The sequence below is a fragment of the Vulpes lagopus genome, chromosome 5 (genome assembly GCF_018345385.1).
Source record: "Vulpes lagopus strain Blue_001 chromosome 5, ASM1834538v1, whole genome shotgun sequence".
Classification (NCBI taxonomy): Eukaryota; Metazoa; Chordata; class Mammalia; order Carnivora; family Canidae; genus Vulpes; species Vulpes lagopus.
This window is the reverse complement of record NC_054828.1, coordinates 3688843-3703518: the sequence shown is the minus strand read 5'-3', so window position 1 is coordinate 3703518 and position 14676 is coordinate 3688843. Positions and strand designations below refer to the sequence as shown.

At 47.5% G+C, this 14676-nt stretch overlaps 1 protein-coding gene across 1 annotated transcript; it reads right to left on the bottom strand.

Annotated features, from left to right (window-relative positions):
• Positions 1–4336: 4336 nt before the first annotated feature.
• Positions 4337–11950, bottom strand: PKDREJ (polycystin family receptor for egg jelly). Its single transcript, XM_041755284.1, has one exon. It carries the CDS (start codon positions 11948–11950, stop codon positions 5237–5239), a length of 6714 nt encoding a protein of 2237 aa, XP_041611218.1. The 3' UTR covers positions 4337–5236.
• Between the last annotated feature and the right edge of the window lie 2726 nt (positions 11951–14676).

Below are 14676 nucleotides of genomic sequence, written 5' to 3'. Positions count from 1 at the left end.
AAAAAAAAAAAAAAAATCAATGTTTGCCCCATGTTAGAGGGGAGGGATGAATAGGTGGGATGATGAGGACTATCAGGACAGTGAAACTACTCTGCATGCCACTATGATGGTGGATACATATCATTATACATTTGTCCAAATTCATAGAACGTGGGACATAGAGTGAGCCCTCAAGTCAACCATGTAGATTCACCAGTTGTAACAAATGAGCCACCTGGGGGAGGCTGATGATGGGGGAGGGGGCTGTGCCTGAGTGGGGGTCAGGGGTCTATGGAAAATTTCTGTAGCTTCTGCCCAAGTTTGATGTGAGCCTAAAACTGGCCTAAATTTTTTTTAAAAAACACCAAAATGTGGGACACGTGGGTGGCTCAGTGGTTGAGAGTCTGCCTTCAGCTCAGGGCGTGATCCCAGTGTCCTGGGATCAAGTCTCACATCAGGCTCCCCACAGGGAGTCTGCTTCTCCCTCTGCCTATGTCTCTGTGTCTCTCATCAATAAATAAAATCTTTAAAACAAACAAACAAACAAACAAAACGAAACCACCAAAATGACATTCACATTCAATATACGGAAATTAGAACTAGGGAATCGAAACAGTTGCTGGGGCCTAAATGAGAAGATTCATGTACAAATAATACTAGAACTCATTTCTATAGAGACTATTTTCTGACCACTTTAGATCGAGGCAGAGTTTCTACTGAAGAGGAATTTGAGCAACATGAAAGGCCTGCCACAGTTGCCACTTTTCTTTATGATATCCCAGCACTGAAAAATGTGAAAATAGAAAAACATAAACACCCTGTGGACTGAGGTAAATTGTAAGGAACAGTGGTGGTAGTGAAATGAGGGCAAAATTTAAATCAGGGAAGGAAAAATTTTGTGGGAGTTTTTTATATGTACTCTTTGCAATGTTCAAACAGGACATCAACACTGGTGATTTGATTCTAAACCTAAAGCTTTACAAATTTTATTGACAATTCCAGTTGCTACTCCCTCTGCAGAATGAATTTTCTCCCAACTGAGATAATCAGAAACAGTATGGACACTCTGATAACTCAGGAAAAGTTGTCTAGTGTGGCATATCATCCATAGAACAATCATGTGAAAATCTTTATTATTATCAATATAATGATTTTTCTGAAACGAAGGCAAGAGAACATAGCTTTATAGAATACATATGTAAGACTTTACAGATTGATCGGGAATGTCTTTTTGCTCATCCAAGCACTGGTGGCCCATCAGAAGAACACCCAGAGGTCCACAATGATAATTTGGTTATATTTGGTATTTTGCCAATTTGTAGTTCTAGGAAAACCATTGTGTTATGTATAATATTTTTTTGTCATTACATAGGTGTATTTGTCAAGGTAGGTAGATATAACTTATGTTATGTAATAGTTTGTAGCTTGTTTTATAACCTTTAAATATTTAGACATATGGAGACTTATAGTATCTCCTGGTGCCACCCTCACCCCATGTTAGGAGTTGCTTGCTGGGGAAGATAATTACCCATATGTTGTGGCAGTTTTTACAAACTGTGTATCAATGTGGTCTTAAAAGAATAACTTTTAAAAGTCACAATCCTGAACAAATAGTGCACATTGTGTATCTCGGTGAAGACTGAGAAAGGAAGCCTGAAGATGGAAAAAAAAAAAAAAAAAGCATTGAATGCAAACTAGACTCTGAAGCAAAGCATTGCTGGCAGCAACAAAAGGGTGCTGGTGTGGAAGATTCACTCTTCACGCACCTCATTCCGCCCTTGAGAATAATCCTATTCATCCCTGTCTCCACCTCTGCCAGCAAAATTAAGGTCTAAAAGATTGCATTTTGCTTTTAGTTTTAATAAAATTTCAGGAGCAGGCCTGAGTTTTTTATTTTTTATTTATTTTTTATTTTTATTTATTTATTTATTTTTTAGGCCTGAGTTTTTTAAAGAAAACTTTTAAAAGTACAATACACATAGAGAGAAGGCCATACCTCCTAAGTGCCCAGCAAGACGAATCTCCACAAAATAGGAACGACAGGCTCACCAGCCCCCAGTGAAGCCCTGCGTGACGCGTGGACACCCACCTGCCACACACCACGCCAGAGCTCCCTTCTGGCTCAGAGGGAGGTTTGGTTCCCCGTGGAGTGGTGGAGGGAGGTTGCATTTATTTATTTTTTTAAAGGTTTTATTTATTCATTCATGAGAGACACACAGAGAGAGAGAGAGAGAGAGAGAGAGAGAGGCAGAGACACAGGCAGAGGGAGAAGCAGGCTCCATGCAAGGAGCCCCACACGGGACTCGATCCTGAGACTCCGGGATCATGCCCTGGGCCAAAGGCAGACGCTAAACCGCTGAGCTACCTAGGCGTCCCGGGGTTTTCATTTAGAGACCTGTTCTGGCCACCCGTGGACAAAATACCTTTTGTGATGTATCGTTTTTAAGTAAATTTCTAACAGTAAAACAAACACTTTGCAGGCCTCAAAAAAGCAAGTTTTCATAACTAACCAAAGAGTCTGAGATGGATGAAGCTCCCCAGTAGCTGCAGATGGAGAGATGTCTCTGCATATAGGACTCTTGAAATCCTGAGCTGGTAAGGGGCTAAAGTGAGAACAAATCTGAGAAGGTTCATCTTGGTTTCCTATTGGGTGCACACCTGGGTGTTCAGAACTGTCACATTAGTCCAGGATGAGAACAGAAGGATCTTTAGAAACAGCTTTCAAATTGCTGAGTTGTGGGGCACCTGGGCGGCTCAGCCGGTTAAGTGTCTGACTCCTGATTTCTACTCGGGTCATGATCTCGGGGTCTTGAGCTCATCGAGCCCCATTTTGGGCTCCACACTCTGTGCAGAGGCTGCTTGTCCCTCTCCCTCGCTCTCTCTTAAATAAAATCTTAAAAAAAAAAATACAGAAAATCGCTGAGTTGCAGTTTTGCTGCCTGAATTGCACTGGGTCCTCAGATAAACCAATGTGGATGGAGATTTTTCCTCCTGTGCAAGGAAGCAGCCACAGTCCAACAGGAGGGAAAAAATCTAGAACAACTTCAAGTTTTATGTTTTCTGCGTATGAGTCATAATAATAATAATAAAATGGCCTTCAAAAAAACCTGTATTTTTGTCTCACTTGTTATTCTGTTTTCCTGGTAATATTGTCATTGGCATTTCTACATTTGTTTTTGTTTTTTTTTTTAGATTTTATTTATTTATTCACGAGAGACACAGAGAGCGAGGTAGAGACACAAGTAGAGGTAGAAGCAGGCTCCCTGTGGGGAGCCCGATATGGGACTCAATCCCAGGACCCTGGGATCACGCCCTGAGCCGAAGGCAGATACTGAGCCACCCAGGCATCCCTATATTTCTTAACTAGATAATAGTTATCATTGCTCTATTGGATTAGAAGGCGCCTGGCACTCTCTTCTTTCCCAGTATGCATGGGAAAGTCCTGTGACTCCCAGACTTCTCATAGTAACCAGAAGTTAAAAGCCTGGTCTCCTTTGTAGGACCTAGAGCTGCCTCCCTGGTCCTCAGACAGCATCCGTGTTGGTACCAGGAGGGCCAGGTCCCCTTCCTGGGCCTGAGGCCTCTCCAGCTGGGCCTGCCCACTCGGGCCCTGTAACTCACTCTTTCCCAATGCACAGCTCTGGGTCATGGGGTACGATCAACCCCAGAGCACTCTTCCTGGGAAGGGAGACCGACCAGTCTACCCGAAGCCTGGAGAGGGGCCGAGGCTTCAGCTGATTGCTAATTTGGGAGTGTCTGAGAGCACCCATCCATGGAGCATGAATCTCTGCCTCACCTGTGTGGGTCTTCCAAGCTCTCAGGGGAGGATGGTTCAGGCTTCCTGTGGCCGGGGCTCACATTCTCATCCTGGGATTCCATAGGCAAGGACATCTACCTATCTGGAGCCCAACTGGCCTCTAAATGTAAAAAATAATTATTTGGCCATCATGTTTACTTTTTCTCAACCTGTTCAGAAGCTGGGTGGTAAAGGAGGTGACATCTATGAATGTGAACTCCAGCTGAGGCCAGTGGGCCAGAATGGACCCAGCGACTCCCATGACCTCCCCACCAGGGTACTTAACAAATCCAAACCTGACCTTCGGATCCTACTGTGTGACTGGGATGGAATGTGTGTGCGCGCCTGTGAGCCATTCCAGTAGATCTCAGGACCGCGGGGGCATCAAGTGAGTAAGAAGTGCTTGGGACAAAGTTGTCGCCCACCTGATTGAGTCATCCCCTTTCACTGGCTCTCGATGCGGAGGGCAGGAGCCACCTGTATATGTGCCCATCACGCAGAAATCACGGCAAGTCTCACAGAAGAAATCTCACATTTAATTCTGATAAAGTTTAAAGTGGCATCTACATAAATGAATATGCTTCTGGGCAGAACAATAAGAGTTACGAGCCCATATTTCTCTTAAACAAACAAACAAACAAACAAATAAACAAAAAAACACATTTTCTGTATTATTCAGAAATAATCCACCATGCTGTAAATAACCCAAAGCCCAAGTCCTGGATGGATATACTGTTTTAGTCAACATATAGAACGTTTACTATCTTTCAGTATGAACCCACTCCTTCCCCCCCCCCCCGCCACCCTACACATGCTTTTTTGTTGTTTAACAAAATTCATGTCTAATGACTGGAATATGTTATTAAATTTTACACCTTTAACTTGCAATAGCCCTAAGGAGTAGATGGGAAGCTGCTGACCCTCAGCTCCCATCCTTGAATTCAAAAGCAGGAGCACAAATCTCGGAATTCCCCACAAGGTCCCTCCAGGCCTGGCCCAGCTGGATTGTGTTGGGGGGTGGATGAGGGGAGGCCTGGTGGGGGCAGTGCTGGGAAGGGTGCTCCAGGTCTGGAAAAGGAACTCCTAGAGGGGCTGATGAGCCACAAGCTCTTGGCTCTCAGTCCCAGGGAGAATGCTTTGCCCTGGTGAGGTGGGGGGGGGGGGGCTTGAGTTCTCTCTCTCTCTCAGCTCTGGGTCTCTAATACTCTAACCTGCTATGGGCTCCCAAGACACCTAATTCCCCTCTAGAGGAGGAATTAGCCCCTGGCTCCCATGTCGCAGACCTGCCCTACATTCCAACACTCAAGAGCAGAGGCCAAAAGTGGAGACACTTCCAAAAGTAGGGGTGTGCATTTTGAAGGGCATGGGTAGAGAGCACCATTGAGCCACTGAACATTCCCTATACCCACAGAATGAGCATCTGGGGGAACTCTTGCCCTTGGTTCTCAACCCTGTCACTCATCACACAACAAGATAAACCATTTTCTTCCCATTAATGTTTCTGGTCTTCAGCCCCAGATACCGGCGGCTGTTCTTCTCTGGCTGTCCATACAGCATGTCAACAAAGAACTCTGGTTCATCTTCATCCTTAGGTTGGAAGGTCAGAAACCTAAACATAGCTCTTAGCTTGCGACACAGATAGGTCATGGCTTCCGCTTCGTCTGATGGTTCCTCATACACGGGCTGCTTCATTTCCTCATAGGCAGACAAAATCACTGCCTGAAATAAGTTGATCAGTATGCAGATCATCACCAGCATGAAAGATGAGAGGAACAGGACCCCCAGAACCCTGTTGTTGGAGAATTCCGTGTTCTGAAATGCTGAGACGCAATAGGAGAATATTGTCTGTGTGGCGTGAACCAAGTTGCTGTAGTTCCACTCGTGTTGACCGAACACCAGGTAGCCAAAGGCCATGTACACGAAACAGTACACGGACACCACAAGCGCCATGTGGCAAATGCCAGGAAGGGCGGTCTGAATGGCCCTCTGGGCCAGGCGCACATCGTAAAAGAATCTGGAATACCTGAGGGTCTTCAAGATGGTCAGAAATAACAGGAAACCCAAAATGATCCTCATGACGTGATCTACTTGAGAAACCGAATGAAAGGGAATGAAATCGTCAGGGTTCGACAGGTAAGACCGGATTATGCCAGTGGCCAAGAAGTTCTTCTGGAAGAAAAGCACGATGAGCACGGTAAATATGCATTTTAAAGCAAAGTTGAGCAGATTGTACACGCTTCTCACGTAGGAGGTCCTTTCTTGCAAGATGACGTAGACCTCGTCGAAAACGTAGGCTAAAAAAAAGATAAGAATGGCCACATACAAGTAGATTTCAGCTGAAGTTTCCCTGTTGAAGTCAGCAAGCGAGAAGGAGTGCACGGATATGCTTGTGTTTACAACTCCTAACTGAGACACCTCGAAAATGACCGAAATGCTACAGAACAGGCTGACGTCTGGGTTGAAGGTGGTCAGCTCCAGAATCACGGCCCACGTCTTCTCGTCAAGCCAGTCACTGCTCTGCAGGTTCCTGAGCCTCACCGTGGAATTAAACTGCTGCTGCTCGGGGAAAAAATAGAAGGCGTAGCCTCCGGACCCATAGGTGTGTAAGAGTCCATGGGAGAAATACACCCACACCTTCTCTGGGGGCTTATAGGTAAACCCGTTGGTATTCTTGTCCACCGCCCTCTTAGTCACTGTATTCCAAAGGTCAGTGTAGTTTCTCGTGTCTTCCATGTCGGTGCCATAGCTGGGATGACAGCGGATCTCTCGCTCCATGCCAGTTTGCGCAAAGCTTTTGGCAGGCGGGCAGAGTTTGTCACCAGGTTTTGCCCTCACCTGCCTCAGCAGGGGGAGACCCAGGATTTTAGAGGAGCTATCGGGTAGATACGTTGGATCCTGTTCGTTGTGGAACAGAGGCACCAGCACGCTGTTCAGCCACCTGTAGATGTCCGCCAGCTTGGTCACCGAGCTGAGATCCATGGAGAACTGATCGCGAATGAACTGGTTATAGTAGAAGCTGTCTGTGTGGCGCAGGAGAGCAAGGAGGCTCAGCAGGAGGGCAAGAAAGATGAAGTGAGTCAGGATGTAACTCAGAAACAGGAACGCCCTCCTCTTGATTCTCTTCTTTCTTTGGAATATTCTGATTTCATCTTCAGTCAGGGGCTGGTACATCCTGGAGTTTCGGAGCTGCAGGATCTGCGCGTGTCGCTTCTGCAGTTCTTCGGGGCTGAAGCTCCTGCTGTGCAGCTTGATCTCTGTGTAGCAGTACCCGCTTGTCCACGAGAGATTTTTACAGTACTTGGGCCAATTTGCTCTGAGGGCGGACAAGAATACGATTTTAGACGGCTGCACCAGAAAGACGGACAGACAGAAGGAACAGAACGATGCAAAGAGCCATTCTATCGACTTATCGAAGCCGTAGGTCAGCCCGTAAAACACAATGAAGAAGGAAGCTATGCTGGACGTGATGAAAATCAGGACCCATGCTAGGTACACACAATACCAAGGCAGAATGACCCTGTACTTCTTGTTAATTTCGAGGTGACTCACCATCAGAGACGGCTCTGTCATAGTGACATTTTGGGCATTTTGATTTTGATTGTCTTTTGCGTTCTGGTTACTGGCTTTGGTTTTTTTCTTCTGGGGGCCTGAGACCTTGCTCTGTCCTTTCTTATGCGGGTGCAGTGCCACGGGGGGCACCTTGGCCGAAGCCTCCTGAGGTCTGGTGCTTTTCCCGGGTGGCAGCTTCAAAGCCACCTTGGTCCGTGCGTCCACCATTTCCAGAGCATGCCACTTTTCCAGATATTCCTCCCAGTGTTCGCTTATTGGCACCAAAGAATGCTTCCGGGGAGCTGCCTCTTCTAGAGCCACACGAGGTTCCCTCTGGGAGTAGGTGAACAGAAAATCGACCAATAGTTGCACCGGGATTGTAATTAAGACACTTTCCAGGCCTATCATCATTGACCTGATGTACCTTCTCTCCTCCGGCTCTGTTTCATCTTCTGCATTGAGATTAAAGAACATGATATTACACAGAAGGGACGCCATGAGCATCGCCAAACAGCAGGACAGTCTCTGCAGCCTATTGAATGGCCTGGCCACGACACTAGAGAAAATAGAGAACCACGTGTGATTTCTCCCCAGCTTGTATATCGAATCTATCAGGAAAAAGTCCATTTTGTTCAGAGGCTGGTCTGGGTGGGTCACAGGAAATGTTCTGTCCAAAGAGGTGTCAATAGAAAACCATCTTCGGCACATGAACAGCCAGATTTGTCTGCTGAACACGTTTTCCACTTTGATTCTGCTCAGATACCAACTGGGAGCTCTGCCCTCGTTGTTGTGCCACACACGAATGGAATGGATGTCGCCCAGGTCACTTTTCGTGGTTAGGAGGAAAGAGTTGATGTTTCCCCGGCGGAGGGTTGTAAAATATGGATGGCTCAAACAATGCACATCGCTGTCACCTTCGGTTCCCTTAAGTTGGATGAAGACATTGGCCCTGGTCCCAGACCTACAACGGCTTCCCGTAAAAATAGTGATGAGGTAACATACCTTATCATAAGGATCATTATCGAGTATAATTATCACTTGATGCCGAAGAAACCGATCCATTCCATCCCGATGCAAGGCCCAGAAAGCTAGAATTAGGTACATGAGCATAATGAAAAGTACAGTGAAGAGTGTCACAGGGTTCTGGGTAACGTTCTTGATGACCTCCAACCGCAGATCTACGGCATTAGGGATCACGATCACCTTGGCCGTCAAAAAGTGGGTTTGCAGGTGCTTGCCGGCTTTTTTTATTGCGTCCAGCTGCCGCCGGGCCCTCCCTGAGTGTTTGCAGATGCAGTGCACTCGGCTCCAGGTGGTCTTCTCTCCGAGAACACAGGTATCTTCTCTCCAATCACTCTGGATCCCATACATGTCTAAGCAGTAAGCACCGAAGAGAGCAATTCTCACTAGCTTTACACTGGGTACCATGACAAAACGAGGCGCCTGCAGGACTATGATCATGGCACACTCGGTTGAGCCGCTTCGCTGAGCTATGACTTGCAGCAGGGACGGTGGAATGCAAACCACGCGGGCCTCCTTGACCGTACAGGCTGAGTCAAACAGGTCACTTTGGTTGGCCACAGGAGGGATGTCATAGGGCACGAAGAAGGTGGCGACCAGAGCACTGGGGGTGATTTGACTGCCGGCATATACCAGTACGGTGAAAACCACGGTCACTTCCGTCACAATGTGAATCAGCACCTCCTTGACTACACTGCTGTCCACCTCAAAGCTAAACTCCCCTGTTGTCCTTTTCAAGGACTCCTCGACTTTACCAGGCTCATTGCTGGGGCCCATGGTGAGATTAAAAGCCGCAAAGCTTAAGTTTTTTCTGGTGATGTACACTTCCGCTATGTCAGGCACGATCTCTATCACACTGCCACTCGGTGTGGTTCCTGTCATTCTGAATCCAACCACCTCCACAGAGTAGTTTTCCTGATACTTCAACCAAGGAAAGGGATCGTCTACAAACTCACAAAACATGATGGAAATAGGGGCATTTGCAGGCAGACTAGGAACACTGCTCACGTTGAGTGTCGGGTTAAAGTAATTTCGACTGGTTAGCTGATTGCCGAAGGCATTGGTGACACCCCACTTCTCCGTCTTTCTGATATACATGTTTAAGCTGGAAGCCATCAGCGCAGTGGTCTCATTCCCCGGCACTTTGCTGTCCAGTATTGTGTCTGCTAGGAGTTCCATCTCGTAGAAAGGCTCGTCAACCACTTCATAGCTAACAATCATTTTAATGATGTTAGACAAGCTTGTTAATATCCCAGTGCTCATGATCTCTATTTGCTCAGAGTAACGGTGTGCATCCTTCTGTCGAGACTGTTGTAGGGCTTGGTTTGCTTGCCAGATCCTCACCGTGGCAAGCTTCTGAGCCATTAGGGTGCATCCAGAGGTGGTCTGAGTTAATTTAGCAATGCTCATGACCACTTGGCTAATTTCCACCAAAGTGCTATTGGGAAGAATGAAAGTCTGGTTGACAAGGTATTCCTGGAGTCTGGCTTTGTCAGCTTGCAAAGTCAATTCATGTTTTAAGCTGTTCAAGACAGAAGCTGCGATAAATATTAAATAACCTGCAGGTAAAAATTCCCTGTTTTGAAGCAAAGCAGATAGTGATGAATTAGTTCCCATGGTGAAATTGAATAAGAGGTCGAGCACATCCTTTTCTGAAACTTTGTCCGTTGGAGCGTGTACAGTGGAGTACAAAGTCACCTGAGAAAAAGCTCCTAGAGAGTCATACACCTGAACGTATATCTTCATGGCATAATGATTCTCCAACATGCCAACAGGGAGAAAGGAAGGGGGTGCTGTGGACTGATTCCCCAAATACAGGATGGCCCCCAAACTGTTCTCTTTTACAGAACTGATCTGACCAAATCCATGCAAATCGGAAACAATTATTTTGTATGTAAGAGGGATGTTATTGTCATTAAAATTCTGACATTGGATGACAAACTTGGTAAGAAATGAAACTCCATTAGGTGGATCAATGGTGCAGTGTCCAATTTGAGGGACACGGTTAATAATAAAGGAGTGCCTGAAATGCAAGTCATGCCCACTCCAACTTGCTATATGCCCAGAAATCCAAAACTGAGCTTCAGAAAAATTCCTAAAAACAAAAGCTTTAAGAGTCAAATAAGCACTAGTGTTCCCTGTTGTAGTGTGTCTCACCCAATCAAATGGTAGCTGACTACCGTTAGATGACAGAAGCGACCATTCGTAGAGATCAAGACCTGATGAACAATTCGTACAATTTAGAAACAAAGAAAATCTATCCGAAATAACCAAAACTGCATCACAATTTTCAATGCATGAAATGCTGGCTACAGGTGCAGGTCCTTTGAGCACATGTACCGTTCTGTCGACAAAGCCTTTCCTACTACCCTTCCTGATAACCAGTCTGAAAAAATAGACACCTCCACCTTTAAGTGTTCCTGGTGGAATTTTTAAGACAGGGCCAGAGGCCCTTGGCCACCTCAGATTAGCAGAATGTGGGATACAGACTTTGTTGCTCATCACTGTGATTCTAGCTCCCTGGTACTGTTTTTGCTCTGTGGTACAGTACCAAGAGAAAATGAGTCCCTCTAAAGGATTGTCGGAGTCGGGGTCAGAGGAACCTGATCCATTCAGAAGAAGCCTGTCTGTGAAGTTAATCGTTATGTTGGGATTCCCAGCAATGACTGCCTTTAAGTCACTTCTGGTGATGTTAACATAGAGGATATCTGAGCCCATTGCCGCAATTGTTTTGTTTTTGTGTACGTAGAAGGTCAGTGAGAAATTAAACACATACATCCCCCAAGCTAAAGACTTTGCGGGGACATACAGACGTGCGGGATTTATTTCCGATTGCAGCTCTGGTACATCCAAAGGTTTACTCCAGTCTGGTACCTCAGATGCGGAGGAAACGGAAAAGACTTGCCACTGTGGAAGAATGAATGTGGTGGATGGGCAATACCACTTAAAGGTGGCATTGAAGGTGTCCCCTTTGTTCCTGTTCAACAGCACAGGAACACCTTCTTGGTTCCTACTGATCTTTACCTCCTGGACAAGGCAGGGGTTGTCTGCCGATAACTTGCAGGACACCGAAGACTCGCCGGCTGCAGGCCCGGCCGAGTTGACAGCTTCTAGAGCAACAGGCGTGGGCCCGTCCGTGGGGCACCTGGTCTTGGCCACGAGGCGGGGGTAGGGACGCGGGCCGTCGGTGGCCGGCTCGAGGGCCGAGCGTCGGAGGCGCCTCGGGGCGGAGGCCCGGCCCAGCTGCGGCCCAAAGGTGCATGGCTGCAGGTGCACCCGCGAGGGTGCCGAGGCCAGGTGGGCGCGCAGCAGGGCGCGCACCTGGACGCACAGGCGGCGCGCGGGGCTGCGGGGCAGGCAGCAGCGGCCGGTGCCGGGCCAGGCCCCGCGGGGCCGCAGGCGGAGGCGGGCGCTGCCGGTCGGCTCCCGGGGGCCCAGGGCGCCCCTCCAGGTGCGCAGCGCGGTCGCGTCTCCGTGCCGCCCGGGGAGCAAGACGGAGGCCCGGGCCCGGGGAGGGGCCGGAGGCTGCGGGAGGCGGCCGCGGTCCAGGTGCAGGCCCAGGCCCAGGCCCAGGCCCAGGAGGAGGAGCGCGGGCCCGGGCCGCATGGAGCCGCCTTCCCCGGAGACCTGGGAGCCGCCGCTGTCGCCGCCGCCGCTGCAGGCCGCGCGTTCCGCCAACTGCCGCGGGGGGGTGCGGGCCGCGGGGTCACGACCCTGCAGCGACCCTGCAGGGGCGAATGGGATGGGCTTCCGGGGTGCCCGCCCCTCCCCCCACACCGGAGCGGGGGCTGCCTCCGCGAGTGGCCGTGCAATAACACGGCCTGGTTCGGGACCAACCGCCTGCAGGGAAACCGAGAAGGACTGGTCCTCCCTGAGAGCCCAGGGAGCTCTGACTTCGGGTTTCTAACTTCGCTTTGGTTTTCCTACTTTCTTAGATGGAAACCCCGAGTCATTGCTTTTAGATCTTTGTTTTCTAAATAGAAGCATTTAATGCTGTAAATGCCCCTGCAAACACTGCCTGCCTGTCTCCTGCTTATCTGTGGTGTTTGTTAGCCTTCGATTTAACACATCTCTACTCTTCCCCGGTTTGGGTTTTGACCCAGGAATTAAAATGTCTTCTTTAATTTCCAGATATTTGGAGTTTGTGTGAAATCTTATGGTTCTTGGGGCACCTGGGTGGCTCAATGGTTGAGCATCTGCCTTGGCTCAGGGTGAGATCCCAGGGCCCTGGGATAGAGTCCTACATCCTGCTCCAGGCAGGGATCCTCCTTCTCCCTTCTCCCTCTGCCTGTGTCTCTCCCTCTCTCTGTGTGTCTCTCATGAATAAATAAAATCTTAAAAAAAAATAAATCTTATCATTATTGATTTCTAACATATTCAATATGATTTGATCCCTTTACATTTATTGAGACTTGTTGGAAAGGTCATAGACTAGTGTGGTCTGCCTTGATGTATTGTCCTCAAGCACTTGAAAACACTGCGTGTTCTACCGTTGTTGGGTGGGTGATCCTAAAAATGTCAAACTCGGCCAAGATAGTTGGTATTGAACCCCTGGATCTTCCATGTCTTTTCTGGATATTTGTCTAGTTTTTCTATCAGTTGCTGAAAGGGTGTTAATCTCTTCTATTATGACTACGAAATGGTCTATTTTACTCTTTTTTTAAATTTTTATTTATTTATGATAGTCACACACACAGAGAGAGAGAGAGGCAGAGACATAGGCAGAGGGAGAAGCAGGCTTCATGCACCGGGAGCCCGACGTGGGATCTGATCCTGGGTCTCCAGGATCGCGCCCTGGGCCAAAGGCAGGCACCAAACCGCTGCGCCACCCAGGGATCCCTATTTTACTCTTTAATCTTGTCAATTTTACCCTTAATTCTGTCAATTTTTGCTTCATATATTTTGAGGCTCTATTAGACATACATGTTTGTGATTATGTCTCAACGAATCGGTCCTTTCCTCATTATGAAATGTCTCTGTTTATCTCTACTAATAATCTTTGTGGGTTTTTTTGTTTTGTTTTGTTTTATCTCTCTCTCTCTCTTTTTTTTTAAATTCATGATAGACATAGAAAGAAGAGAGAGGCAGAGACACAGGCAGAGGGAGAAGCAGGCCCCATGCAGGGAGCCTGATGCGGGACTCGATCCTGGGACCCCAGATCACGCCCTGGGCATGGGAAACACTCAACTGCCGAGCCACCCAGTCATCCCCATAATCTTTGTTTTGAAGTCTATTTTACCTTATATTCAAATGCCAAATTATATGTTGATTGTATCTCAAAAAGAAACTGGAAAATAAAATAACCATACTAGCCTTTTTTTTTTTTTTACCATACTAGCCTTTTATGCTTACTGCCTCTATGGCATATATATGCTTTTATGCTTTTATGCTTTTATGCTTACTGCCTCTATGGCATATATATATTTTTTTCATTCACTTACTTTCAATTTATTTATGTCCTTATATCTAAAGTGGTCTTTTGTAGGCAACATTTATTTTTTTCGAAGATTTTATTTATTTATTTGAGATAGAAAGTGAGATAGAGAGCACACAAGCAGAGGGAGGGGGAGAGGGAGAAGCAGACTCCCCACTGAGCAGGGAGCCTGATGTGGGGCTCCAGGCAGGGCTCCGTCCCAGGACCCTGTGATAATGACGTGAGCTGAGTGCTTAACCAACTGAGCTGGCCAGGCACCCCTGTAGGCAACATTTAATAGAGTTTTATTTTCTTATCCACTGTCTCTCTTTCTCTCTGAGTGCACACACCAAGGAAAGGCCATGTGAGGACATAAGAAGGCAGCCATCTGCAAACAAGGGAAACGGCCCTTACCAAGAACCGGATCATGCTGGCACCTTAACCTTGGACTTTTGGTTCCAGCTGTGAGAAATAAATGCTTGCTGTTCAAATACCACCCCCCTACTCCGCCCCAGTCTATGCTATTTTGTTTTAGCAATCTGAGTTAAGACAACAAGGAAGGTCAGGGCTGAAAACTCAGATTGGGGTCATCAGAGGGCATGTAGAGAGGAGGCACAGGTGGAGAAGGAGATGGACTCTGATCTCCTCCAGTATTTAGAGACAGAGAAGCAGAGTGGCAGTGGGGGAGGAAGAACACCAAGAGTGTGTGACGCTCTGGAAGTCAAGGGAAAAGGGGATTCAAGAAAGAAGCAGTGTGGCCTGCTGTGTCAGAACAGCTGAAGATGAGGAAGGGGAGGTCGAAGAGGTGGCCCAGGCAGCTTCTGGATTTGGAACCTGACCTGGACAAGTGCAGTGTCAGTGGTGCCTGGTGGGAACAACCACATAAAACCCTGCACAAGTTTTGTGGACACAGTAGAGC